General features: G+C 36.2%; 1 protein-coding gene across 3 annotated transcripts in view; it reads right to left on the reverse strand.

The window, feature by feature from the left end:
* The window catches only part of jing (AE binding protein 2 jing), a 119,318-nt gene that overhangs the window by 17,214 nt on the left and 74,347 nt on the right, over nucleotides 1-27,757 (reverse strand). The window contains exon 1 of one of the 3 annotated variants that reach the window (XM_013306214.1): nucleotides 20,569-20,763. The exons of 1 other annotated variant lie outside the window; for it this stretch is intronic. In XM_013306214.1, the coding sequence (XP_013161668.1) occupies nucleotides 20,569-20,588 (20 nt within the window). In that variant the 5' untranslated portion in view covers nucleotides 20,589-20,763. Of the gene's footprint in view, nucleotides 1-20,480; nucleotides 20,764-27,757 lie in introns of those variants that run through there. One more of the 3 variants, XM_013306215.1, reaches the window with a different exon arrangement.

Below are 27,757 nucleotides of genomic sequence, written 5' to 3' on the forward strand. Positions count from 1 at the left end.
TTATTACATGTGCGGGCATTGTGAGACGTAGCCGTATAATTGAGACATCGTGTATTGTGTAAACATGTATCAATGGACGGACAGATCTTGTTTTGTATTACCGGTTGTGGACACTATGAAGAAATTTTTATCTCACAATTTAACAGGTGTTTACATATTGAACTTAATTCGTTTAATATTATTTTATGCTATTTTTATTAAATTAAAATCATAGTTCAATAAATCGAAAACAATTATGTATTTAACGTAATTTCACCAGTTATCTTACTAATATTATAAATGCGAATGTTTGGTGGGATGGATGTTTGTCATCTCTCAACGAATCTCGCTGTAATTGAAAATGAAGAACACATAGGCTACTAATTAAGTTTTTTTTTTAACTCCGCGCGAACGGAGTCGCTGGCAACAGTTAGTAGTTTACATAATTACTAAAATCTACAATAATATTGGCATCCTTAATGGTAGAAGATTGTAAGTAAAAATTCAATGAAGGGTAAAAAAACAATTACCAATGACTATGTAAAATAGTTTGAAATCTATAACAGAATGTTTATTTTACTTATCACCCACATGTTGAAGACTGTTTGAGTTAGCTGAGATTACACATTTAAATTCCACAAAACGCCCACATGTCCACATTCGGGTTTAAATCTCGCCGTAGTATTGTTGCTTCACCGGCCACTATTGCCACTATTCTATTTATAAACATAACCTCAATTATCGATAGAATGAATACATAGCTTTATACATAGCTTTGCTGTAATGTTTTTTCGCAATAGCATTCTTCTAAAGACAATGCTGGTCATTGGACGTAGTTTTACATATGTGGTCGTTTTATAATAATTAATTTTATATCTGTGCGTATTATTCTTCATAGTTATATGTGCCCTTGTCATTGTACCTTTCAGAGCAATTAAGGGTTTCTATCATTATCGAATTAGATGCCGTTTGAGTTTCTATATATCTATGTTTATAGTCAAAATCTAGTCTAGTATAGTCTATGGTCTTTACCATCACCAAAGTATCCCGATTAGCCTTTTATCTTATCAGGTCATTCAGGAGTAAAAAATATTCACCCACAATTGAGTCACAATTTCTTTTTTGATTGAATATAATATAACGGGTATAAAAACACCAATGGATTATACTTGATTACGGTCTTTAGCATAATACCGGCCTCCTTCAGCGATCTCTTTTTAATAATTATGGACGATGTATATAACTTATTTCCTATTTAAAAGTTATATTCTTCGTGTTAAAAGGATTATCTGTGTTTAGTTCTAAAAGACCGGAATGTTTTAATTGCTTTAAGCAAAAGTTAAGACGTTTTTATCATTCACTAAAAGAATATTGATGCTACTACGTTAGTAAAGTGTATAAAAGTAACACATTAGACCAATCGACGCCCACGAGCTTGTGTGAGGAGGGCCTAACATTTCCATTCATTAGGCTGAAAGGAAGTAGCGTCGCGTGAGAATCATGTCACAGGGGGCCTACACTGTCCCCGCCCCCCACCGTACCCTTGGCCCATCCCTCTACCCCGCGATTATTATGCTTTAAGCGATGCCAGCGGGGTGAGTTTTCGCGCATCTGCTATTTATTTACGCGCTTTTTATATTCATGGATTGTGTAACTCCGAATCGGCTTCCAGTTCATTACGCACGGTTGCAGTCGTCCTGTCGGTCCTCTGTCACGCTGCCCTCGCCTCTATGGCGTGACAATAGGGCGGCCGCGGCGTTCAGATAACGTAACTCGCTAATAGGTTATCGGGCGCACCCAGCGTGACGCGCCTGCCAACGCGCTCCATTGAGTTTCGTTGCGAAAATGCTTCTAACAGCGCACTAACTTTGAGATTTTTGATTCAAATTTGAAATACAACATCAAAGATAACGATTTTTAATTAAATTCTCGAGTAAATTGGCTTATGGTAGATCCGTGTGACAGTAGATATAGTTTTGTATTGCAAAGAGCTTAGATCGAATAAGTCTGATGCTCGGTTGTCACAAATTCAACACCGCTAATAACACATTATAACGGAAATTTATAAAAAAAGTATGGATTTCAAAAAGTCGAACATGAGACCAAAAACATATCGCGCTCACTCGTTGCATCCGTTTCAAGTAGTTGGCAGGTTGAGAGCGGCGGGGACTGGGGCGGGGCGCGGGCCAGACTGACTGTTATCTCCCGCGGCGCGACTTGACGAGGAAATTGGGTTTTCTGAGCGCTGCCTCCGCTCTGCACGGGTGTTATCATACTATGCGAGTTAGAAACATGATTAACACTCTATCCCTGTTTATTTACATCATTCAGGTTTGTTCTGAACTCTATTATATTTTTAATAGTTCCAACGATAACATCCAAGTTCGAAACGGCATATCAAGTTAATGATATGTGCTGTTGTCCTACATATTAGGGCCTAAAGTACATTAAGCAAGTGATTTTATTACGTGATAATCAACCATAACTATAACTTCGTATAAGTGTGTTATATCAGAAGATAAAAATCTTCAAGTTAACTTCAAACATAAGTAAAAATGAGCCCGCCAAATTGTACGAAAATTGTGGGCTGATTCTAATGTGGCGGTCACGTGTTGATCGAGAAAGATGGCCTTCGGAATATTTGATCAAGGCTTAGTTAGGGGGGTGAATTTGAATTAAAACACATATTGAAACTAAAGCGACGTAGTAATCTTACAGTCCCAATTCAATTCGTGGTTAAAGCTTTAATTTTTAAATTCGTAAAAAAGTTCTATAAAGATCAAAATGGTTTGTACACCAGACGCATTGCTAACATCTCGTAATCGTAAACGGCGACGATTTAATCGCAATGCAATCGAAGGCTGTTAATGCATCGTGCATTGCTCGCATACAATAACGACGGTTCTCACAAGGTACTAGAGGCGGTATTCGCGTAGCAAGCACAAAATGATGAAACGGCAGCTTCAAAGACGTTGCAATAGCCTCTTCCGGCTGCGTCTAGGCAGGAAATAGGCAAATCCGCGACGCTTTGTCTCGCGGACCGCTTTATGCGGTACCAGACTTGGTGCTCATAAAACTTTGTTAAGTCTTCCCATGTTATTATGTTTACCTCAGTCTCTTGAGATACAAACATTTGTACGAATACATAAATATACAATATAAGGCATTGTAAATATATTGCCAGACTTTCAGTTGTTATCGAACATAAAAGAGGGACTTAATACACTTTACGGCGCACGGTTAGAGAAAAGACCACGATGCGTCCACTCGCCATTACAGCGAAGAATGGATGAATGTGTGTTCACATTATTATCTTATTCGTTCTATAACTTTACTAATAGATGGCGTTGTATATCACATTAATGAAGATATAATTAAAACGAGTTGAGAAGTAAAGCTCATTTGGAATTCGTTCACAGTGCATCGTTCCGACACGCTCGGTTTGCCCACATCTTTTAATATTAATACAATGGCGGCATGTTGTTTGCCACAGAGCCCAACTTGAGCGGAACTATTTATAATGTTTATTATGAATTTTCATTACTTTTAATATGTTTTAGTTTATGTCAAAACTTAATTACTGTTGTTACTTACGCTAAAGTTTTATTTAACAATACATTTTAAGCTGCGCTTCACAGAATAATGAATTCGAGATTAAAGCGCAGTCTAAAATAAACAATTCGGTAACTAAAATTAAATACCTAAAGACTGGTAAAACAATAATTTTGATAACTTTTTTTAATAACAACATTTCAAGACCGTGTTCAATTAATTTGATAAGTTTTAATTCAACTAAATGGTTTATAATACCACTTAAAATTATTTATAACTTATATGAAACAAAATATAAAAAAAAAATTCATCCAATTAAAATAATCCAATAGCACAGTTAAAAGTTACATCTACAGTAAGAGGCGTCTAGACAGAATTTAATTTGCAATAAGGTTTCTAATCTGACTATATCGTGGCTCCAAGTAACAATTATGAGAAATTAATAACCACATGATTCGCATTTAATATAATACAAAATATTTTATCTACAACAAATGAGCTAAAGTTATAAGAAAATTATAATTTTCATTACTTATTTAAGAAGCAATTATATTAATTAGATTGTATGAAATTGTTAATTATAATTAAATATCACTAAGATTGTATTTAGTGTCATAAAAATACACAGCTGTGATGTCAAAATGTCATAAATAAGGTCCAATTTAAGTAAACGAATATTACAAAAACTAAACAAAGAAAACATGGCAAAAGATGACCAGCTCTTATCCAGGATTAAACCGTAATTACGCTGTTAGTACTATAAAAATACAGCGTAGACAAAAGGGCTCCCAGGTTAAGTAATTTCTTTCCCATGCAAACCGGTTTATGTTCGATACGCCGCGCCGCCAAACGCATTCGACCACTTAAAATTGCAAGTACCAATTTCATTGACGTAGCGTCGGCTCGGTCACCGGAAATCGAACTCAGGTTGCTCGCGTAACATAAAACTTGGCAACCGCCGGATTGCACACAGCTAAGAGGGTTCGGAACAACAAGTTACTGTATGGGGTGCTAACATTTGAAATTCTAGTACGTTTTAGTAGTCATGAGACTTGTTCGATATTTGAAATTTATAAAATTGTTTTTTTAGCCGCGGGAAATCCGAGGTGATTATCGACACCAATAGGCACACGCAATATCACTGGATTACAGATGCGTTGCGGCCCAGCAGGGGACAAATTATCTAAAGAAAACAGGCATACAGTAAACAAAGCACATTACAAGCAAAAGCGGAAAGCAACGGATATAATATGCTAAGTCTTTAGAGGAACAAACATGTTAATATTATAATATAAATCTCATAATAAAATTTGTTATTTAAGATGAACATATATTTATTAATGTCTTAAAAACGCATAAGACCACACAACAAGTACTTGCAAACATCGCACGCTCTTTCATTAGAATACAATGCAATGACACCGGTTGCGGCTACGCGATGCGCATTCACCGCACGCGACTTCCTATTCCTTTAGTAATAAATTTTACACGAAGGCGGCAGATCAGCAGACACTGCAGTACGGCTTTTAAACATACATCTACAATTTTAACAGTACTCTACTGTCTAGGCGAGTACGTTCAAACAATAGCGGGATTGCTCTGTCTATTGGTCTACATCACTGTTTTGCCGATCTCCAATGTTGCTCATCAAAGAAATGTCAAAGCGCTAATAGACGGGCGTTTACTCTACGGCATCCGGTCGCCCGACAATTTACAACGGTCTCTAACATTTTCAAATGAACGCTTCCGCACTTCAAAGGATCTAACTGAGCTCAGTTACCATAAACGAGTATCGGTTACCAGAGTTATTTTTACCCGGAAAAACATCAATTTAAATAAAGATATTTAAACAGGTTTAATAAAAATCGTAGAGGTAATAGAAACAGCAACAGTAACTTTATTTATATACCTGTATTATAATAAAGTACATTAAGTTATAAGTAATCCATGCTTGTGTGTTAATATCCTTTTTGTAGGGCACTAAGCAATCCTATCCTTTGAAATAGTTCTGTGTGTTGTCGGTACTGGATATAAATTCAGTTTAATATGCAAATTCCCGTGCAACTCCACGTTTCACTACATTTACATCGTGTTGGAAAAACCAGTATAACTATTTACATTACCTACATTTGTATTGCAAATATGAGTACATTGTTTTGAGCGTAAAAGTTAATGTCGCTGTAACATTTTTTTATGTATTTCACGGTTAGAATCCAGGTCAAGTTATCGCAAAACTTTATCTGCACAAGATGTGCGAAGTGCTTAGACAGAAAACCGATAAAAATTATTGCTTTTCTTACTACTAAACTTTAAAATTACCTAACATTGATAAAAACCCGACTAATAAAATAGCGGCATCTTTTGGTTAAATTTTATAACAAAGATTAAAAATAAAAATCGTATTATAGCCTTGTAAATAAGAGTAAGATTCGAACTTGTTTTTCACTAATATAAGAATTTTGAATTCCTACGTTCACTATGTGTATTTTGTGCCAATGTAATATGACACTCCAGGGAAGACGACTCGAATGACACCTTCATCCATTACTTATTGTTAATTATTTCGAATACATTTACTATTATATTAAAACATAACCAAGACATTTAAAGTTTATAATCGCAAATAAGACACGAATTTTAATTTACTGGAAAATATCCATTATTCCCAATCTTTTGCATTAAACTAGCAATGAAATACATAACTAATAATAATTAAAACGGACCACAATATCGGTAGAGTGCATTACTGTGTTAACTGTTTAACAACCCAATTAAGATTAACAATTTCTGTCCCCTATACCCTTCTGTAATTACAAATATCAACTCCTCGACTTTAAAACTAAGAGCCATTCAAACAGTTTATACAAACCCAAAAAATCACTCCATACATGTTACAGCAAAGTTTCTTTAAAACGTATTCACCGAAGACCGGAGTCCCGGGGGATGCGACCCCTCAAGGCGGTGAGGGCATGGCAAGGGGACGGCGACAGCTCCAATTAAACAGGCTGTAATAATCTTTTTAATACTTTTCTGGAATTTTTACGTCCTCGTGATACAATGATAAAGTTGGAAAGTATGCCGGCCAAGTATTCTACATTGTTCTCATTCAACTTTTTATTACGTCTAATTGCTTGATACTTCAATCTCTTTGGTAATTGGTGTAGAATAATTTAAAATATTTACAATTAAAATCTTCTTTTAAAGAATAGCATTAAGCGAAAAGACAAAGTAAGATAGTTTGGAGATACATGGGTACAATTAATAAAATTGGCTTGTTCCAGACAATAGTATCAATATCGAAACAAATAAATTTCATATTTAGCGAACATGAATCTATTTTTTTAGATTTCCATCTGTCAGATCTGTCTGTTTATCCACAAAGTGGTAGGAAGCTTATATGCACGGGAACTTAGGCTATATCTTTTAATCCGCGCTGACAAAGTCGCAGTCAACCGCTAGTTAAAAAATGAACGACAACATCTATATTCCCTAATCGTTAAATAAAGCAACAGTTTGAATTGTTATTATAATAATATTCCTATAAATTTGCATCGACTACTGTTATCGTGTCGTATGACAACAGGCAGGTGCACGTAATCCAACGCCTGAAGTAGGGTACGCGAGAACAGTTCGTGTGTGTTGACATTGGCGACGTGAGCCAAGACAAGGTCAGACTATATTGGTTGAATTACATTCATCCACAGTGCTTTGTATAGATTATGTTTAACATCTAAAATTAGTTAAAGTTTGTAAAAATGTAAGTCAGATAATGTAAGAAATAAAGACAAGTAAGATTCGTAGTCATGTTTCACAAATTTATAATTTTATTTTTTACAAGTACTATATTTGTTTTTTGCCGTTATAGGCCCTAATGACAGTCCAGGGGCTGGGACTAATAGAGTGATTTCCCATTCGTCAAAATCGGTTCAGTCGTTTAAGCATTAGGCCGTCGAGAATTGAATTTATTTACGTACTAACCCAGTAAAAACACACTAAAAATAACGCAAATGCCAGCGATCAGAAGTATTAAATAATATCTACTTAGCTTTGCAACAGCTTTGGTTATGTCTTTCCCTTGTCCTCAATTTCGTACCCTGTACCCCTTAGCTGGAATTCGTTAAGACAGACAGGTGGATCGATAGAATTAGTCATCTATAAATCTAACATAATATAAATAACGGAATATAAAGTGGATCTATTGTTAAGTTAGACGGGGCGGAACCTGTTCCACAGTAAAACTGGTTATGCTGAATGGAGAACAAAAAACAGGCCCTCTATTGAGAAAGTTTTAAAAATAAATGATATAGAGAACGAGATTTTAAAAATTGAGACATTTAAATGATGAAGCGTCTGGGAATAATTGATTTATCAAAAATTTTAATTCTTGAAATAACGTAAACTTGATAAAACTTAAGGTCAAACAAGACGGTAACGTTGCATCTATTTCGACACAAAAACATAAATCTCTATAGAATATGGACAAAAAACAAAAAAAAAACCTGAAGGAACATTTGTGTAACAAGAAATTTACATACACAATGCTTTTAACAACAGCTTTCTAAGAAAGCATCGAAATAGTCAATTTCTTCGAACAGTTAGCTATTGGTACTGTTCAACGGAAAAAAACAGTTAAGTAAACAAATAGAACGAACTTTCGGAATGCATTAGGGATTGCTTATAGAAATTTATAACCGTAAACTATAATAAAATTTATTCTAAATGTATAATTGCTTACTGTGTATTAATCGAGAGTGTTAAAAAATTATAATAACGATATTGATCGATTAGTTGTAGAGATGTAATCAGATAAGCATGCATTTATATTGACGTATACAAACGAGTCGCGTGTGTGGTCACACTGATGCTCGTCGCTCCCCTGCCACACGGGTAGGGTGTCCAAATAATAAAACATTTAAAAAGTTTATTTTAATGCATAAATTATTATGAACATTTGTTCATGCATAATAAATATGTAAATTTTATTCTGCGCTATAATTTTAAGATCGCTCGATTTATCGAAATGATAAAATGTCAAAATAAAATTGGACATTACAGAAACCCGTGGTGAATAAGATTGGAGATAGGAATTGACAATGTAAAATTTCTGCCTATCTATGTAGATTACGAAATTGGGTATAAAACGTTAGTGTTAGCTCGTAAGTCTTACCCTCTGTCAACACGTCTGACTCATGGACACACCAGTACATGCTGCTAGGTCATTGTACCCTTTATTTGCGAAAGGACGTGTCCGAAACTGTCAGCTTATGGTCACTCCATAGCTTATCTAGTGCAAACAATTATAAACTCGCGGACGTTGCACCGAGCGTAGCGCACTGCCGATAACTTTGTATTGTCCGATCTAACCGGACTAACTAATTAGTCTGCGAAGGTTTTGGGTCTTCCTTCACGTGGACGGTCGTCAATATCAAAATCACCGTCTTTGAAGCGACGGAACTAATCACGGCATGTTGTTTCGCTTAGAGCAGCGTTTCCGTACACTTCTTGAAGCTCTCGATGCGCTTGAGCTGCTGTTTTTTTGACATGTTACGGAAGTATGGAATAAAACATTGGAAAATTCCATCGTAATGTTTAGAATGGTCTGGTATTGATTCTGGAATGAATAATCGAAACCATTTTGGTGATACGTCGAGCAAACACGGCGCAGCTGCATTACAACACAAAAGGAAATCGACCCTACGACGGACTCGTCTTGTACCGACTCGAATAACATAAAATCGAGCGAAAAAAAAACACTCCGACTTGGTAAACCAGCGATGAAATTTAGATCGGATAGATATTTTTTTTTTAATAACAGGCTTATATTCATCAATTTGGCCGTGTTCGGTTTATTTGAGCAATATGACATACTTATTAAGAAAGCACAAACAAAATAAACTTAATAATTTGAAATCGGCAATAGCTTTAAAACTTCAGTACTTAGAATTTAATAAATAATTAAAATAATTAAATCAATTTTATTACAAAAATAATTTAAAGCTTTGTGTATTAACGAACTTGCTATGTAAAATAAAATTACGGTTAATAAGCTTAGGAGTGTCCAGTCGTTTTATGGTAACGAGGTTTATCGCCTAACAATTAGCATTAAAGTCGCTTTCACCCAATTAGTCAAAGGTAAAAAAGTTGCCAACATGACTGGCGTCAACACGATTTATAGCTTTTGTCTCGCATAAAATAAAAAACGTAATAAAGTTTCAAACTTGTATCACGAGGCTTAATACTTCTACAGCTTGTTCTACGCTATAAAACAACGACAAAATATCCAACTAGGATCAAGACAAAGCTCTATATAAAACTATGCAAATTGCACGTTCGATATACCGTAGTAGTGGTGACAAAGATAAAGGGCATCAAATGCAGTAATCGTTGCAATCACCTTGGCTGCGCAGGCGCTGATGCGACCTCGCGGTCGACGTGCGCGCCGAGACAAAGGACTGTCGTGATACACGGGAGCACGCACGCAATGCACTTTGTCATCGCTAGTGACGTGTGACGTCACATTACACCCACGTAACGGTGCACTGCTGCCCGTTGATGTGACGAACATAAAGAGATACAAAACATCGTATATTTACACATTTTGTTGATTCGAGATCTTTTATTTTATTTTTGTTTGAGGTTAATGTATCCTTTAAAGTAAATATTATTTTATTTTATATCATTATTATTACAAATGAATCTATGTGGAAAAACAAATATCTACTTAGATAAGGACTTATTGACCAGTATATTAGTAGTAGTAGAGTCATTAGTACTTTAAACATATCTAAAGTTTAATAATTAAGTCAACGCCTTGGCAAGGACTTGCTGCAACTAATAGGAAATATTCCAGTTAAAATTAAACAGGTCACGAAATATTCTAATAACGTGGCAATCGGAATAACTAAAGCGAAAGGTCGTGCTCATTAAAATTTCTGTGTCCCATATTGTGAGTTAAAATTAAACATTTTAATATCCACTTATTTAATCATTACAGAAATACTGTAAAAATTGAATTTCCTTACTATATTTGACTAGTCAATATGCTACATACATTTCGATCACAACTTTCTGATATTAAAAGGTTTAAAGCAGAAAATATGACGAGAGATGACCTAGTTAGTCACCATGGGTCAATGCATCTGCACTGCAGCCCATTTGGCGGACTGCAATTCTGCAAAATATTTTTACATTTAATTACTTCTTTCCTTCATTAAAAATCTTATCGATCTATCAATTCTATGTGGCGTTAATAATAGGATTATGGTCAGAATGGCCGTCATTAATAAGTTACCGTAAACTTCGACATCTCGCTAATTCGTCAGTTATCAAAACATTTGCGATAGTTCAGCTGTTTACGCAACTGGGAATCGCTCGGTTCGGTGTTCGCCGGGGAAGTGAGCATCCGGTTTTTAATTAGCGTACAACAAGTGCCGACACGTGGACCTACAATCGACATTTTATAAAAGTTTCTGGGAACACATTTACCTAATATAATTTAGAGTCGCCGACTCGCGATCTGGCAGTTCACTTTAGTAAGCAAAATTACTGGAACAAAATACCAAGACATTGAAATGACCTTCAACTGAAAATCTAGATCTACGCAACAGCTGTTACACTCTTAGGCATAACAATCAGCCGATGTATTACACACCAACATGCGTCAAGGTTAAAGTACATTTTTATCATTCTTTCTAATAGTCAATATCCAGTGAATGAATCTTTTCATCGGTCAACGCATGCTTAAGTCATATTAAAAAAAATCCACGATGTAACCGCCAACGTGTTTTCTAACGGAAATTCGCGTCTAGACGCGGTCTAGGTAACTCGGACGACTGTTGCCAAATTGAAAAGAATTCCGCTTGTCCTCTTTATAACTATCTTGATACATTACACGATTATTTATATGTCTACGACTCACGAAAGCGACTCTGCGGGAAAGTAGCTTATTTAGCTTTTGCAATTTTGATGAAAATGTAAGTAATTTGCTTTGCAATAATTTCAAATTGATATGAGATGAAGTCAATGATTTGGTCGCTATGCAAACTTATCTTAAATATAAAATTCTCGTGTCACAATTTTCGTTCCCATACTCCTCCGAAACGGCTTGACCGATTCTCATGAAATTTTGTGAGCATATTGAGTAAGTCTGAAAATCGGCCAACATATATTTTTAATCCCGCGCTGACGGAGTCGCGGGCGACAGCTAATTCTTCAAAATCACTACTCTAATGGTTTGTTTGGCCATAAGTTGAGGTGTTATAACAGTTCATTTATAATAATCTTAATTACTCACAATAGAAGTAGATGATGAACATAAAAACATATCTTCAATTTAAAGTGCACTAACTACATTTATAATTAATAGTTAACTAACGCCCATTAAATTAATTGCTAAGTTATGTTTAATTAGATATGCTTAATGATATGCACCCTTCGGGATTCTAAACATGATACTTTCACCATCGCAGGTCTGAATATCATGTTAAAAGGATTTTTTTCTTTTTAATGTGTTTACCACATAGAAGTGAAAACATTCTGATTTATATTAACTTGCTGCGATTGATTAAGTTAATTGCTAAATCGCGTTACGCAATCAAGCTTCCCAAATCTTTCACTAAAAAGTAAAAAGAAGATAATCCTGGCCAAATTATTGTATATTTTTTTTTATTTCAAAAGTCACTCTAGTCGATAAAAATAAGACCAAAAAGAACGAGCAGACGCAACCGAATTCGCGCGAGAAATGCACAGGGCGAAAGTGATCCTCGCTCCCCGCACCCAGCGCACGACACGCTGCTCAGCACGATGACTTGCGTTGTGTATTGCCTTGAATGCACGTTGCAATATATTTAAATAGATATCGATACACAAAATAGTCAAAACAACTACTTAATATCTACTAGAGTATTCGATATAAATTCTTGTCAGAATTCTAAGTAGTAATCAGTTACCATAAATTCAATTAAAACCTTTTCAAACACGACAAATAAAATTATCAGAATATTATTCATAATATTTTCTTTAATGTTCAATTTTATAATACACTTTATACATACGACTATTTTCATTGTACTTCAATACAATCGATCAACATCTTATCTTTCATTTACATCAAGATTCAATTGATCCTTCCTTCCTATTGCTCGGTAGCAAGGCAGTGCCCTCACATTACGTATACGGGCCGTGTTACTTTCGTTTAACAGGTCCGTAAGGGAGACCGGTTTATATTGAACTCGCTCCAGACTCGAAACACACTTCATACATTGTAACTCGAAATCGGTGCAACAAAAATGTCGCGGTCAGTAACGCCAAGTCGCCATTGTTCGCCGGACAATGGGTATGCGGGCGAGCAAGCTCAAGGTTCGTTACCCCACCACAAATTACCCCCATGATCACGCTCCTTCACGCACAGATACCATCTCAAACATTAACACTAATAACTTTACATTTTCTTTGCATTCAGAGAACTCTTGTGTACAGTTGAGGACGTTTATTTCGTACCCATTTCAGTGGAATGACATTAAAACACACAAGACAATTTGAAAACTAGTCTAAGCAATATAAATACTAAATTGTAGCTTTTATGACGGATAAGATGTAGAATATTTGATCATAAATGGGTACAGAATTTAATTCTTTGTATAATACGTGACAACAAACTATAATATTATCACGATTTATTTGGTAACATAATACGACTAACATAAGGTGGACTGCATTCCCGGAAAGTCGTTGATAAGATGGAATGAAGGGCGCGAAAAAATAAATATCATGAGAATGAAACCGGTTTTAAGTTAACTTGAATTCACCTCCTTGTTTATTTATAATACGATATGAAAAAAACAATGTTTACGAAAACTTAGAAATTTGTTTAAATGTAATAAAATCAATGTTCAAGTTGATTAGTTTTTCAAAAGTTTTTATAATTCCAGTCAATATAACGATTATACCAGCGATGCAATAATTCCATAAAATATGTAAATGAATGCTGGCAGCTAATAAAAGATAATATAAATAGCTCGACAATAAAATTTATTATCTGAGCTTTTAATTATTAAAGCAAATTAAATCATTTTATCTATCGTAAATTTATACGTTAAAATGTATGGAGTAATAAATGTAAGGGTCTACAAACAAGGCACTGTACGTTGACATACGTTGTACTAAGTTTTATAGAGACTGATTATTGCGAGGCATTAACATCAATTTACATTTCCGATGGCTGTAATAAAAACATAAAACACTCGTTTGCTGAAGCCACGCACTGTCCCTTCGGGCGAAGCTCGGCTGCAATATTTTTTTTAATATTTCCACAGATATTGAACCAGTGGGAATAAAAATGTATTCCGCCATTTGTTACGCTCAAAGCTATGCCATTAAATATGACGCAAGGTTTATTTACAAGCTTATTGCAAGTTACTCACAGAATTGTATAGCTGTTTTACGTTAATGTCATACATGTTTATAAGAAAAAAAAATAGTTTCTAGACAAAAAAGAGATTTATTACACTGACCAATTTGATTTAATTTGATTGTTTTTTTAATTAACAATAAATTTACTGAAGTTCGAGAAAAGAATTAAGAAAGAAGAAAACAAGGAAAAGATATATACCAAGAATTAAAGCCTACTTGGGCCCTTAATAATTTTATGTCAAATTAAGGCTAGAATAGATACTAATAGGAAATAGAACGAAGGTAGATGTTTACAAACTCTTACAAATAATAAGCAAAGGAATATACGACAATAATATAACGTAATGCGTGTAGTACAAGGCCTACGCAATGCGTTCGGCGAATGAATTACTATTCGTGTCGCGCGCGCGCGTATTTTTAGCGAATGCGGCGTGCGCGATCAAACGCTCGGGGTCAATGACCGGCCATTTTGTCTGCGCGTCATGAAGATGTGTTTAATGACACCGCCTCGCGGAGTGACACTCTCCAGGTCTTTGATGCGGTTCCAGTTTTACATTTATAACGCGAGCATTTTTAAGAGCTTCGTATCGTTGCAGCGACTATTTTTTAGATGAGTCATGTTAGTGGCCCCCTGGAATTCCGTGTAACGTCTCATAAGTTTTGAATGCTTAATTTTATATGAAAAAATATTAAAGTATTATTTTACGAGATGTTTACTACTACATACGTAGTAGTATGGTAATGTTATATGTGTGAGAGTTCAGTGCATACGTATTGCGTACATTCGCCCGACCTTATTACGCATGCATTATATAACGGGAAGGGCACGGGAGAGCGCTGCCGGTGTTTGACCGATTTCAATTCGCAAACGTAAGTTTACAAAAGACGTAACTCCAAAACGCCTTTTGTAAAATACGTACGTTACGGAATTATCGTTAGTTGCTGAGATCAATATCTCTGTATAAAACATATTTCTATGTCTGTTTTTTTACAAAATGATGAGAGGGATGACTATATAGATCAAGAGATTCGGAAATACAATATATTTAAGCGAACGTAATACGACTCATTTACGAGAATTGAGTATAGCTGTCCCAGTACAGTCTATCAATCCTGGAATTAAACAATCCATCAGGACATCAATGTCCGCCGGCAGTCAGTTAATTCGCAAATAGCAACAAATCAGAGTACAATCGTCCACCACGATCGCTATAACTCTCCCGCAAACAATACTTTTATTGCCCGGCCAATTACGCTGCGTTCACACCGGCAGCCCAGGTACGACACAGCCGTGCGTCTGGAACTCTAAATATTACGAGGGCGAACGCGCCCTAAGTTATTTATGGCTCTAATAATTTGGAACTTTGCTTTTACGCTATTAAAAACAAAGAATGTTTTCGAATTTCGAAACCAATTACTTGGGTACACAAATCAATTAACGTGAGCGGAGACAAAACGGATAAATAACAAAAGAAACCGATTTTTTTATTTATTTATATCTGATCTAAAGAAAGTCGAAAGTACAAAATCTTAAAACTGAGTATATTCATGGTATGTAATAAAAATGTTAGTAAGGTAAAAACTTTAGCTTTTCAAGTTACTAACAAATACGTTTCATGATAGCGATACTAGATGGCGGTACTGGTTACATCAAAAGTTATAAGCAATGCAAATTTGAAACAAAGGATTATTAAAATTTTGATTTGTTTTACCTTTTTGATACGAAAAACTATCTCCAATCATATCTCTCTTGCATTTTCAACCTATTTTCTGTATACACTTGTCTTCATTTTATATTTGGCACTGTGGAGAATGGACAAAAAATAAGACGATGCGCCTATAACTCATAAAATTTTAATTCAGTTACTCGTAAAACATATTTACGATAAATCATATTAATAACTCTTTTGGCCAACTTTAACTACACTCTTCTACTAGATTTAAGGATGAAAATGACATAACTAAAATATCAATGTTGGTGAAGTCAGAAAACAATAGTAGTATCTCGTCGCAGTCTTTACAAAGGTATTTCATAACTCAGGACAAGTGAGGCAGAACAATAGCGGCCGAGAGACATGTTGATATAAATTATGTCATAGACAATAAAGCTGTTGATAGAATCCGTTACGTTGCGTACTACAGCTGCGAGTACTAACACGATGTTAGGTAGTTTAAAATATAACAATTATAACTCTCTAATATACTGAAACTAAAACAAACGACATTTTAGTTAAATCAGGCTTATTAATATCTTATTTTACTAATGTTACTTATATTATAAATGCGAATGTTTAGATGGATGGATGTTTATTTGAACGTATCTCTAGAACAGCTAAACGGATCTCGTTGAAATTTGTCATACATATAGAACATAATCTGGAAGATCACGTAGGCAACACATAGGTTAGGCATACTAATTATGATTTTTAATTCCGCGCGGACGGAGTCGCGGGCAACTGCTAGTTTCAAGTAAAGACAAAAACGTCTAAGGTTATCGTTTACCGGGAACTTGCTTAATACTTATAGTTTAAATTATTAGACATACAGGGTACATAAAGATATTTATTTAACCAAAGTGCGATTAATATTTGAAAATTGAGAGCACCGAATTATTACGCTGTGTCAACTTTATATATATAATTCTTCTGTGTGTGTGTATATCACTGAACTTCTCTCAAACGACTGGACCGATTTTGATGAAATTTTTTGTGTGTGTTCAAGGGGATCTGGGAATGGTTTAGATTCACAATTTTCATCAAATATTAACTTCATATTAATTTATTCAAATTAAAGACGTGTAGACAGGATAACGTCTGTCGGGTCCGCTAGTTTAATATAAAAATGTAGCTTTTAACTGTTAATCATATACTTATAACATTATGACCAATCTAATTATTCATTCAATCATAATTAAATACGATCGAGAAATAATTTATCGAGTATTAAATATGAAGTTAACATATTTAAATAAATTGCATAATCTTTATCTCATGATATGTATAATTTTAACAATATCAGAATTTAAATTAACTAATTTTTATTATTTAACTTTGTAATTTAAATATACCAAATACTTAACATAATTTCTAAGTAAATTTCACTAGAGACAAAGAAAAGATATATAGCAGTATATAATATATAGAGATGTAACTGGGTGTAAGCGCGGATGGATAACAAAATTGCAGTATCAGTGAACATTTGCTGAGGAAATTGAGCGTACGCGGCGAGAGATTGCTTTTAAATCGCGTTATAGCCGCTGCAGCGACGAGCTGCATGCCCCACTGCATAATCGTTAATCATTGTCGATAATTCTTATATCACTTTTCATTTACATTTAAAGCTTTTAATTCCATCGCGTAATATGACCATTAAAGGATAAGTAGGCCTTCCATAAGAATTGGTAAAATTCTTTGGCGGTTTTATTCCCTTGGCCTTGGAATACCAAATACTAAACTGATTCAACTATCTTAAACCTTAAAACTTTATTTGTTTTAGTAGTACTTTAAAAATATAAATAGTAAAAATTTTCAAAAACAGTATTCTTACGATTTTTTTTTCAAAAAAATATTAAACAAAAAGGTCCGCGAAATGTAAAATTCATTATTCTTTTGTATCATGTTTGTAAAAAAATTACTTTATATTTTTATATCCTTTTTGAATTCAAAAGTTATACACAAAAGATAAAAAAAATATAAAGTTAAGGTTACATTTTTTACATTCAATTGGACTGAAATCCGTTAAAGGCGGGTTAGGAAAAAAACTAGTATAAACTCACAGATAACCGAATAGCGGAATAAAATTAAGCTCGCGGGGCAGTAAACACGTTTTAATTGATATCTTAATCGTCAATAACTATGCAACAACTATTTCATAAAGAATGAATAAAACAGCCTCTAAATAATTCATTAAACAGATAAGAATTATTGGCACCAGACAAAATACATAACGTAAAAACTATTTAAAAGTTTTAATATAAGGAATAACTGAACATAATACTAAACATATTATGTTCAATACTTGTATATTGTAATAATTAACACATATTACGTAAAATAACCCTGAAACTAAATTTAACTCTTTAATAGTTAGACAGAAAATATTTGTTAAATTTTCACAAAATGTTGGCATCGTGTATAGCGGCCATGTTTGTAAAAAAATGTTTGACTTTAGTTCCGTATTTTAAAATAGTATTCAGAAAAAATTACATTAAAAGTGCAAAGTTATAACTTCTCTATAGATATGGTTTGAATTCCAAGAAAAAAAATTACTTGCTGTAGAAAAATCCATATTTATTTTTAGGTTCGACTAGATTATACATATTATAATATTTCTACAGAATTTTTCAACATATTGGAAACTAAAATTTGAAGGTAATAAGTCGGTGTAAAACAAGTAATAAGGAGTTCAGTACTCATTATCTGTTATTATGAAGAAAACTATATATAATTTTGGCTCAATTTCGTACTAAGTTATATTATTTGCGTAATTAAGCATTTAATATTTTTCCTGCACGACCGGAAAGTACCAGGGAAGTACAACTAAAGGTAAACAAGGGGAAATACAAAACACTATCACGTCATTGTAGTATTTAATAATTATTCGTAATAGAAAAATATAAAGAGAGGATTCATGTAATTGTATTTATTCAGTTAGTTAAGATTTTTTTGTTTGTTTTCCCCGTTTGTAACTCTCAAAAATGTTGACACGTCCTTTTAGTAATTAGTTATTTAGTAAGTAGGTTACATCCAACTTACACAATTAAAAAAAACAAACTAAACTTTAATCAAGGCAATAAAGGAAAACATCGTTGTGTTACATGAATGACAAAGGTGCGTCAACTTTGGGTTTGCAGCGATGACGGTTTGGAATCATCTAGAATTCCAATGACTTCCTTAAAGGGTATTGCGAGTTTTACCTTGCTGGACACGGTCATTTCGCGTTACTAGTTATACTCGGTATTAGATGATAGATAAGAAATAGATGAATAATTCAATATGTGCGGAAGGCTAACCACAAGGTGGCGCTGCACCTGCCCTGCTCCAGTCTATTATTACATTACAACTGCAGAACGTATCGCAAACGCATCCTGACCATTAAGAAAGGTATTTGCAAATCGTTGAACTTTAGCATGTGAAAACATAATATGTTACGCTTAGAACAAATTGTTATTAGTATATTTTAAAATTTAAAATAAAACGTTGTTTATGAGGAATAGAACAGAGATAGCAAATAACCTTTTTTTTTTCAGAGGGGAATGTTTTATGCATACTCCGCGCCCCGGCGGGGACGCGGTAGTTATGTGGGATTCTCCTCCATAGCGGAGGCATACCCACTAAACCCCTCTGTTCCTCCAACGCATCGGGACGGGACCACGGGCACGCTTTCGCTCTCGTCCGCGGCCCCGTCTGCGCCAGCTGCCGAGGCAGCTCCCTCTCGGAGATAGCAAATAACCTAAAAAATTGTTGTAAATTACAATATTTGACACTTAATTATTTTTTTTTCATTTTGTGTATTACTTAGACAAAAGCTAAGGTTTAAGGACTATATATATAGTTCCGATACAAGTTTAAAAGACAAATCCTGATGATGAAATGAAGTATTGGACTAAATTTAAGCTTTTATTAGTGATAAAAATGAATAAAATCACCTCGTGGTATTCTTAGAATTGTTGTATAGTCTACGCGGAATTCCAGTTACAGAGTAAATGAGTCGGTGCGTTCGCGTAATACAACCGATTACGATACAAATGACGACGTAGTGCGTAATGCTAAAGGAAAATTAATTAAACGAGACAACTTCTACTAGAACGGTTGATTGATGCCGCATATTTATATTATTCAATTTAACTGTGTGACTAATGTAACCCTGTTATTATCATCATTTGTTGGTTAGAATTTGATGCAAATTACATTTATGTTACCATTAAGTTATAGAATCTTGTGAAATATGTATATAATTTATCCTACGAAGTTTGTTTATTATAAAAGATTATGTTTGTCTTTTATGTTAAATAAATAATATATGATTTTAAAATAGGTGAAAAGATAAGGTAAGACTCTCTTAGGTACGTGTACTACACTATACTTTCTGGTGATGTTATTAAATTTTTTTAAGATTGTTGAGTATCTTTAAATGAAAACAATTTAAAAAAATAATGCCGTCATGAATACATGTGGATTTAAAGTTCACTTTAGTCATATTGAATGTTCTCAACGAAAATTCATTCATTGTTTTTGTTAAAATGATACGTTTACTTTCCGTGTGTTGGATATTTGATCGATCTTTAATCCATCCAACACGCCAAATGGTAAAAACGCAGGAATATTGTTATTTCCTACGTGCACCTACTTAAAACCCTTGTGGAGTCACAAAAAATAAACCTTGTGCCTTAATCTATACAAAACTCCCCTAAGCGAGAGGGCGACGTCCATTGTGGAAATGCAACAAAAAAGCGGAGCCATCGCCGCCGCCCGACCGACTGCATACTTTTTTTTGATTCGTCCAAAAAAGCGCCAAAATATAATCACGGCGTTGCTTACCGACGATTACAACAGTCATGGCGACAAATAAGTAGCGGCCTAGGCTAGGGACAGGACTAGGCCGGGGGCGAAGGCGCGGGATAGTCACCTCGGGCGGTGGCGCAGCATCGCCCGGCCGCGGCCGGCGGGTCAGCTGCTCGCCCTCAGCGCACTGCACATCCACGCCATGGCGCACTCTCACACATGCACTGCGGCCACTGATCACTGCCTCGCGCACTACACTGCGGCTCTGCACTACTACTCACTACCACACCACTACGATTCGGGACGAGCGGCGCGCGCCGTGGACGCCGATGCATTGCGCTCCCGGCCGCAACAGCTGTGAGCCGCCGGGAGCGGGAGGCGCCCCGACCCGCGCGCAGCCCCCCCGCTCGCCCGCCTGGCCCCTCGCGCCCCGCGCCCTATGCGTGCCGCACCCGCCCCCCGCCACTCCTCTAATCCATTATTTACGAACGGCCGACCGGTTTGAGGCGTTCGCTCGGGCTGCGCCGCTGCACGACGATCGTTCAAATTTAATGCCCTTCCTATGTCCGGCCTCTAATGCGATAAGATACGCCGGCCGGGTGTCGGAACGCCGCCGACACGGCCGACCCGGTCGCTGCGGACGCGACGTGTCGGAAAAACAAAGGCGGTCGCACGACGCGGCTCAATGTCGCGATAGTTGCGCGCTCGCCAAGTTGAACGAGCCCGCGCAGTCCGCGGTATGGCCGCGGCCGAAGCTGAGGCACTAAACCGACCATAAAACCAGTGACACACAGCGTGCCTTTGGACCGCTGATGCACTCGCTCACAATTAAATTAGTGCATCGTGAAAACGCTGTAACTTAAATATAAAGCCAAATTAGTAGGTGCGTCACGGCGTAACTACATTGCGTGGATAATGTGGGTAGGATTAACATTAAATCCGAAGGAGCTTTTATGTTAAAACTTTCACGGTTGACCCCTCTCGCGGCCGAGTTTATCATCGCATTTATCTTATTTCTGTGAAAACAACTTAAAAAAACCCACTTCTTATCTCTGTTCTCAGAAAGTATTTTACTTACGATTCGTAGCCAGAAACTCCTTTGACGGTTGTACTAGAGTTAGAAGAGACAGACATATTTGTCCACATTATCCTACGGAGAAAACGGAAGAGACGAAAACAACATAAATATTAACAATAATGCATTTGTTGTATTATAAAATAAGTGATATATCAAGTAGTTTGGGTGTTTCTAAGAAAGATTAAAGATAAAACGAATCTTTAATTCAACCGATTTATATTTCACTTCCATTAGCTAGTATACAAAACATGCCAACTTCATGATTCAGCGTCATTTAGAACTTCGTAATTACATTGTATGCAATGTGATTATCTTAATAAAAAAAGTTTGTAATATGCCATATTCTAGTACATGCAAATGAAGACATATCACTTGCAGCTTTATAGCTCTAAGCTAGATAAATATCGGTAATAAAATCGACGCGGGGTATTAGTAAATAAAATTGAGCCGTGGGTAATTAGAGCAGCACCGAAATATCCGGCGCGAGGGACCACCACGTCGCGGGGGACGCGACAGCTAACCCGCGTCGCGCAGTGTTCCATTTCACAGTTCCCAGTAAGATTAGCGACGGCCGAGCGAGTTCCGAGCTTAGCACTTCAGATCCACTTTCGGACAGCCATAGAAATCACGTAGTTCGCAGAACTTTGTTACCTGTGCTGGGGCAACGCAACGCGCCAAGGTGAACGCTCGGGCCAAGGACGACCCGCCCGCCACCGCCCCCTGCCGCTCGCACCCGCTCCACCAACCGCTCGCCCCCTCCTCCCCCTACGCCTTCGTAAAAACTCCGAACCTTCGAGGACGGTTGGTGCAACCCAGCAAAAAAGGGCCCGACGGAACAAATAGAACGCTCGGATCGACACAAAAAAACGAACACAAACAACAAGGGGTCTCGAATAACAGAACTCTAGCTGCGCTCTCACTGTCGAAAAAATGAACAGTTCGCATGTCACCTGCGCCCACGCAGCCTATTGCCGGCTCCGGGACGCTGTGGTGTAACGAATGATCCATTAGAATGGACAGCGGAAGAGGCGCGGTACTGGTCACTTCCGAAATTTTTACAAACACATTAAACGACTCGAAAAAACCACGCTCTTTCAGTTTCAATTTAGTTATCCTTCGCCTAATGCAAAATCAATTATTAATGAAGTTGACGTCTCATTCCGAAGACTAGGAGCGCTTATGTTTTTCTAGCGAGGCGAAGGATGAGGGACCGATAAAATGCCGGGACTTCTTCCTAGCTCCCGGCCCGACCGGTTCTAGCGGCGCATTGTAATAACTTCCCCGGTGGAAAAAGTTGCATCGCGCGGCTCAGCCTACGGAATCGCCTGTAACGAAACGTTATCGTTTAGACACGGAACACGACTAAAAGAAAAGCAATGCATTAGTAGACGAGCATTTTCTTCTTCAGTGTGAGGATGCAATCATTGCTTGATTCTTCAGTTTTTCGTTTGATTAGACAATGCGTATATGTGTTTGCAATGAATCAGTCGGTCCTGTGGCAATTACATCACAGTTCATAAATAGAATCTCCTGGAGCGGCGGGCGGCGGGCGGCGAGGCCCGGTGCGTGTGCGTGCGGGAGGCGCGACGCACGCGCTCGCGAAGCTCGGCCGGGGGGGGGTGTCGAGGGGCACGGGCGGGGCAGCGGTACAGTTAAGCAGGAACTCTATTTATATGCAAATATAACCTCGCAGCCGACACCTGTTTGCGTATTCTCAGCGCTCGGCCGCTCTGTGGCGAACTGACTCCGGCATCCTTTAGTTTAGGTCGTGTAGCGCTCACCTCGCGCCGCTACATCCTCCCCGAACGAATACGAACGTTGCGAGGTGTTCGTACGTCCTACGTTACGTCATTACCTAGTGAAAAGGTCATTGTACCCTTCTATCTCTACATTTTGTCATTTCCTCCAGTTTTTGAGTTTTTCCATTAAAATTAAAGATATTACTTTTATCATAATTACATTGAAATTTAAAACAAAATTAATCGTTTTTACTGAAAATGAGTTATGAATATTTAAATACCAACAAAATATAGATACATTCATTTATTAATATAGAATTAAAGAAATAAATTATAAATTTGTATTATATAATAATTAAATGTAATATCATCGTTTCACAATTTATTAGGATGCTGCATTAATTCACACCAGCTAGTCAAAGTTCTCAAAATAAAAATAAAGAAAACACGTGCTATTATAAGAAATATTCTGTATACAACATGTTATATAAAACATAACCAATAACAATATAGACATAATGCGTCATTGTAAGCAACAAATTAGTACAAAAATCACAAAATAATGCTATCAACATAACATATGGTAAAGTTAACGATATTCATCATGAATTACTTAATTTATTTATTTAAAATTCATCAATTTACATCACCTAAATATTTGATAAATCACACAACAGCAATGTATTTATTATCCTTATACTATTCTTTATTGCAATGTAAGTTATTGCACTTTGTTGTTGCTGATGTTTTTATCGAATTCTTCTGATGGTGTCATATTTCCCCCGAGCCTCGAGCCAAGAGGAATGGTAACTCGTTGCAGCGGGGTCACGTCATTTATCATACGCTGCCACTTTGGACCCTAAGTGAGTTTCAGTGTCCGCCTCCGTGAGAACGAGCATTCATTTTGTTTCGTGTTACTTGTATTCGTTGCATTTCGCCATTGATCATTATTGTAATTGATTACTTTTGATGATTTAATAATTATAATTTTCATACATCTATGCAGCTGCATTGCAAATTAGTAGACATGTCTGTCTCAATATTTTAACAGTCTTATATAAACGAGAAATAGTTTATAGAAACAAAAATGAACTGTTTAATTCTATTGAAATTAACATATGAGAACAGGTTACGTAAGAGGGGAGGGCTTTGTTCGTTACATGTAACCACGTCGGACAAAGCGATCGTTTGACGCGGTCATGTCAGGTGAGTGCGAGTCACAGGACATTACAATATTCAACAGTCGAAGAAATAAATTTACTTCCCACTTAGAATATAGTACAGCAAACTTTTACAGCAACAGCTATAAATTAGCACGTATTGGCTTCTATGAGTTTTCGACTTGATTTCATTATGAGCGTCACTTTGGATATGAACTACACTTTTCATCAAATTGGGGAGGAAATGAACGTCTTTAACTGTACATGTATCGCAGTAGCTACCAAGTATTATGTGAACGCGCCTTATCGTAAGAACCACAAGGTTGACGGCCGGCGTGTCCTTCCTCGCCCTTCTCGACGCCTCGCTTACATACTAAGCGAATTCGGCAACATTAGCATTGATTTACTGCGACTTTACAAACGTTCAATGACTCCACAATTTTTGTAATTACATTTACTCAATTCTGACTTTTCAGCAGATCAACTTTTGGGAGTATTGAAAAAAAATATTTTAACGATGCTTAAACTGTATAAAATGTATCGTCATCCCAGTTATTATCTTAAAAAAAAAACACAAAGATAACAACATGTTTACACTGGTGGTTTTGGTCTCAGAAACTCACGGTTAGTATTTAAGTTATATAATGAGTCCCTATATAACTTTTCAGGTTAGAAAGAAGGTTTAAAAAGTATTAGTGAATCTGTATTGGTAGGTTAGCACCGCATGCCTCAAAGTCAATCTTGCGCTAGCTAGTTACATTAATATCTCACAATAGGTACGGAATTCATAATTGAGTGCTTAAGCTGTTTACATCAAGTAAAATCACAGTCGTTGCTATGGGAACAATTAGGGCTGAAGAGTATTTTAAGAAGCACAGAACCGTCTAAGGATTACCGCTCAGATGGGTGTTTTTCGGCTCTTTTCCGGCGTAAAGTAATAACAAAATTCGTCGCTTTGATGTCGGGTGCCAAGGGCTGCAGTCAGAGTTCGGGAGGGTAGTAGTTACCTCGCGGCGTCTTATCCAGAGAGCGGCGGGGAGGGCGCGCGGAGACGAAGGGAGCGGTCTAAAGACGGGACGGTGACCTACTAAAGCGCGCTTGACTCTTACTTCGCGAACATTTTTCCACGGAATTGAAATATTTATGTGCAAGGGTACTCGGGCGCGATTAGAAAGCCATCTCTCTGCGATATTGACTGCATAACGGGCTTATTCCGCCTCCTCCATATGGATCTATGCATATTTTACGAGTTCCCCTAACTTGCAAAGGGAATAAATGTATAAAGAAATAGATCAGGTAAAATGCTTTTCATCGTATTTATTGTATTGTTGAATGAAACAGCCATAACTCATTTATAATTGTAGGTTAAAAAAAACTAGTCAGAGACAAAATTAAATAAAAACTGTTACATTGTTCTTTAAAGTTCACATGACATGTATATTAAGCGTTTTTACCGTAAATTATTATAATAATACGAATTATCATTATCAAGTAATTAATTGATCTTATCCAATTTATTTGAAATTGTATGTTTAAACCAATAAAACAATGATGGTACTTCCTAATACTGAGCTATTCTTCAAACTTAAAAGCACAAAAGCCACAAACGTGTAAGTATAGAAAAACACTGTACATTGAGGTTGGGCCTGGCCACACAGGGCGCAGTGACGTCGGCGTCCGACTCGGCACGGCGCGGCGTCGCCATCCACAACACTTTTCACGTCTAATTAACATTGTACCGTTGTCCGTCAACATCGTGCATTGCTCTGCACGCCGCGCCGCTGCATACGTATTAGCCAGCAAGTGCAAACTGCATACAACAACCACCATTCGCAAAAATTATAACGACAACGAAAATGTAGTCCCTTTGGACCAATTAAAGACGTTTTGGACACGGGTTTTTCTTAGTTACAAGACTAAAAGTAAAATCAAAAATTATGTAATTTACCTTGGTTTGCTAACTTTAATAAAAAAAAAACTATTTTAGTTAAGCTCAGAAAATATTCATCGGTCGCACTTACAAACTGCATTTTTAACATCTTTATTGTTTTCTACTGAAATGTAAATTTATTAAAAATAAATTCAAAAACATTTAAATAAGATTATAATATTTTACGACATCTAGTGCTTATCTATTTTATTAATTGCTTACATAGGATCTCGGTCTAGATGTACTAATCGGTCAGGTCTGAACACAGCTAATGAATGCTCTGAAACGCCGATGTTTTTCCACGTCCGGCGAACGAGTTTCACATGCAGGCTTTTATCGCCGATAACATATAAATGATTACTGATAAATGTCGTTGGTATTTATTTTATGGAATAAATATAATACAACTAACGAATCTACACTGTTTTTTAATATCACTCAAAATTAAGACTATTTTTTTTAATTTAGTACTAAAAGTTCCTAAACATCGACGTCTTTTCAAAAATGATCCAACAAATTTTATTGAACACGAACAAACAGAGAAAAGTGATAAAGTCTGAAGAAAAATAACGCATCAATAAAACAAATCTTAATAAAAATGAGTGCCGATTTGTAGTGTGAAAAAGAGCATGCCAGTAACAGGAAGCTGGGCCAGTCACGACAATTTACCAATAAATCGACGGCTGCTCACCGCGTATTGACCCCGCGCTACAAACTGACCCTATTTTGGGAAGAGACGATGCCTTTTACCTATCGGGCCGATGCTCCGTTGTTGCCGTGAGCGTGAAATGTGCTTGGCTAGCTATATTGTATTACAGCAAACTATCACGACGTTTATTACAAATGATATAAACAGGATAATGATATAAGAGATGGATAAAGAAGCATTTCACATGATAAAGTATACAATAAGCAAACAAGGCTTTATCTTCAATTTTTTTTAATCTAAAATATGTTGTGATGTAAAATTAAATTATGTGCATAGAAATCGTTTTTTTCTAACCTTAGTCGGATAAACAGCCGAAACGTAGAATTTGATAAAAAAAAGCGTCCGTATAGAGCACAGTATTGTTCTAGGTTTTCAAAAGAATGCAGTAGTTGTTATTCCTTTCGTATCTATGCGCTTGTAAAAACTTTTTCTGCGACTCTTTTATTTCAGACAGACCATTGTTGCACATCTTTTGGGACTACCACAATCGAAAGATATTTGTAAAGAAGAACCATTTTCAACATACGAGTCTTGTTACAATGCAATAAAAAATTTGCTACGTTTTTTAATGTCCCGTAAAATTTCGGGCACCAGCATAAATAATGAAATTATATTCTAAGTTGTTTATGTCAGGTTTTACACCATGAGTTGTTTTAAATCTTGATAGAGTTTAATTTATAAAAACGAAATAAACAAT

Source organism: Papilio xuthus, unplaced genomic scaffold, assembly GCF_000836235.2.
Source record: "Papilio xuthus unplaced genomic scaffold, Pxut_1.1 DF828258.1, whole genome shotgun sequence".
Classification (NCBI taxonomy): Eukaryota; Metazoa; Arthropoda; class Insecta; order Lepidoptera; family Papilionidae; genus Papilio; species Papilio xuthus.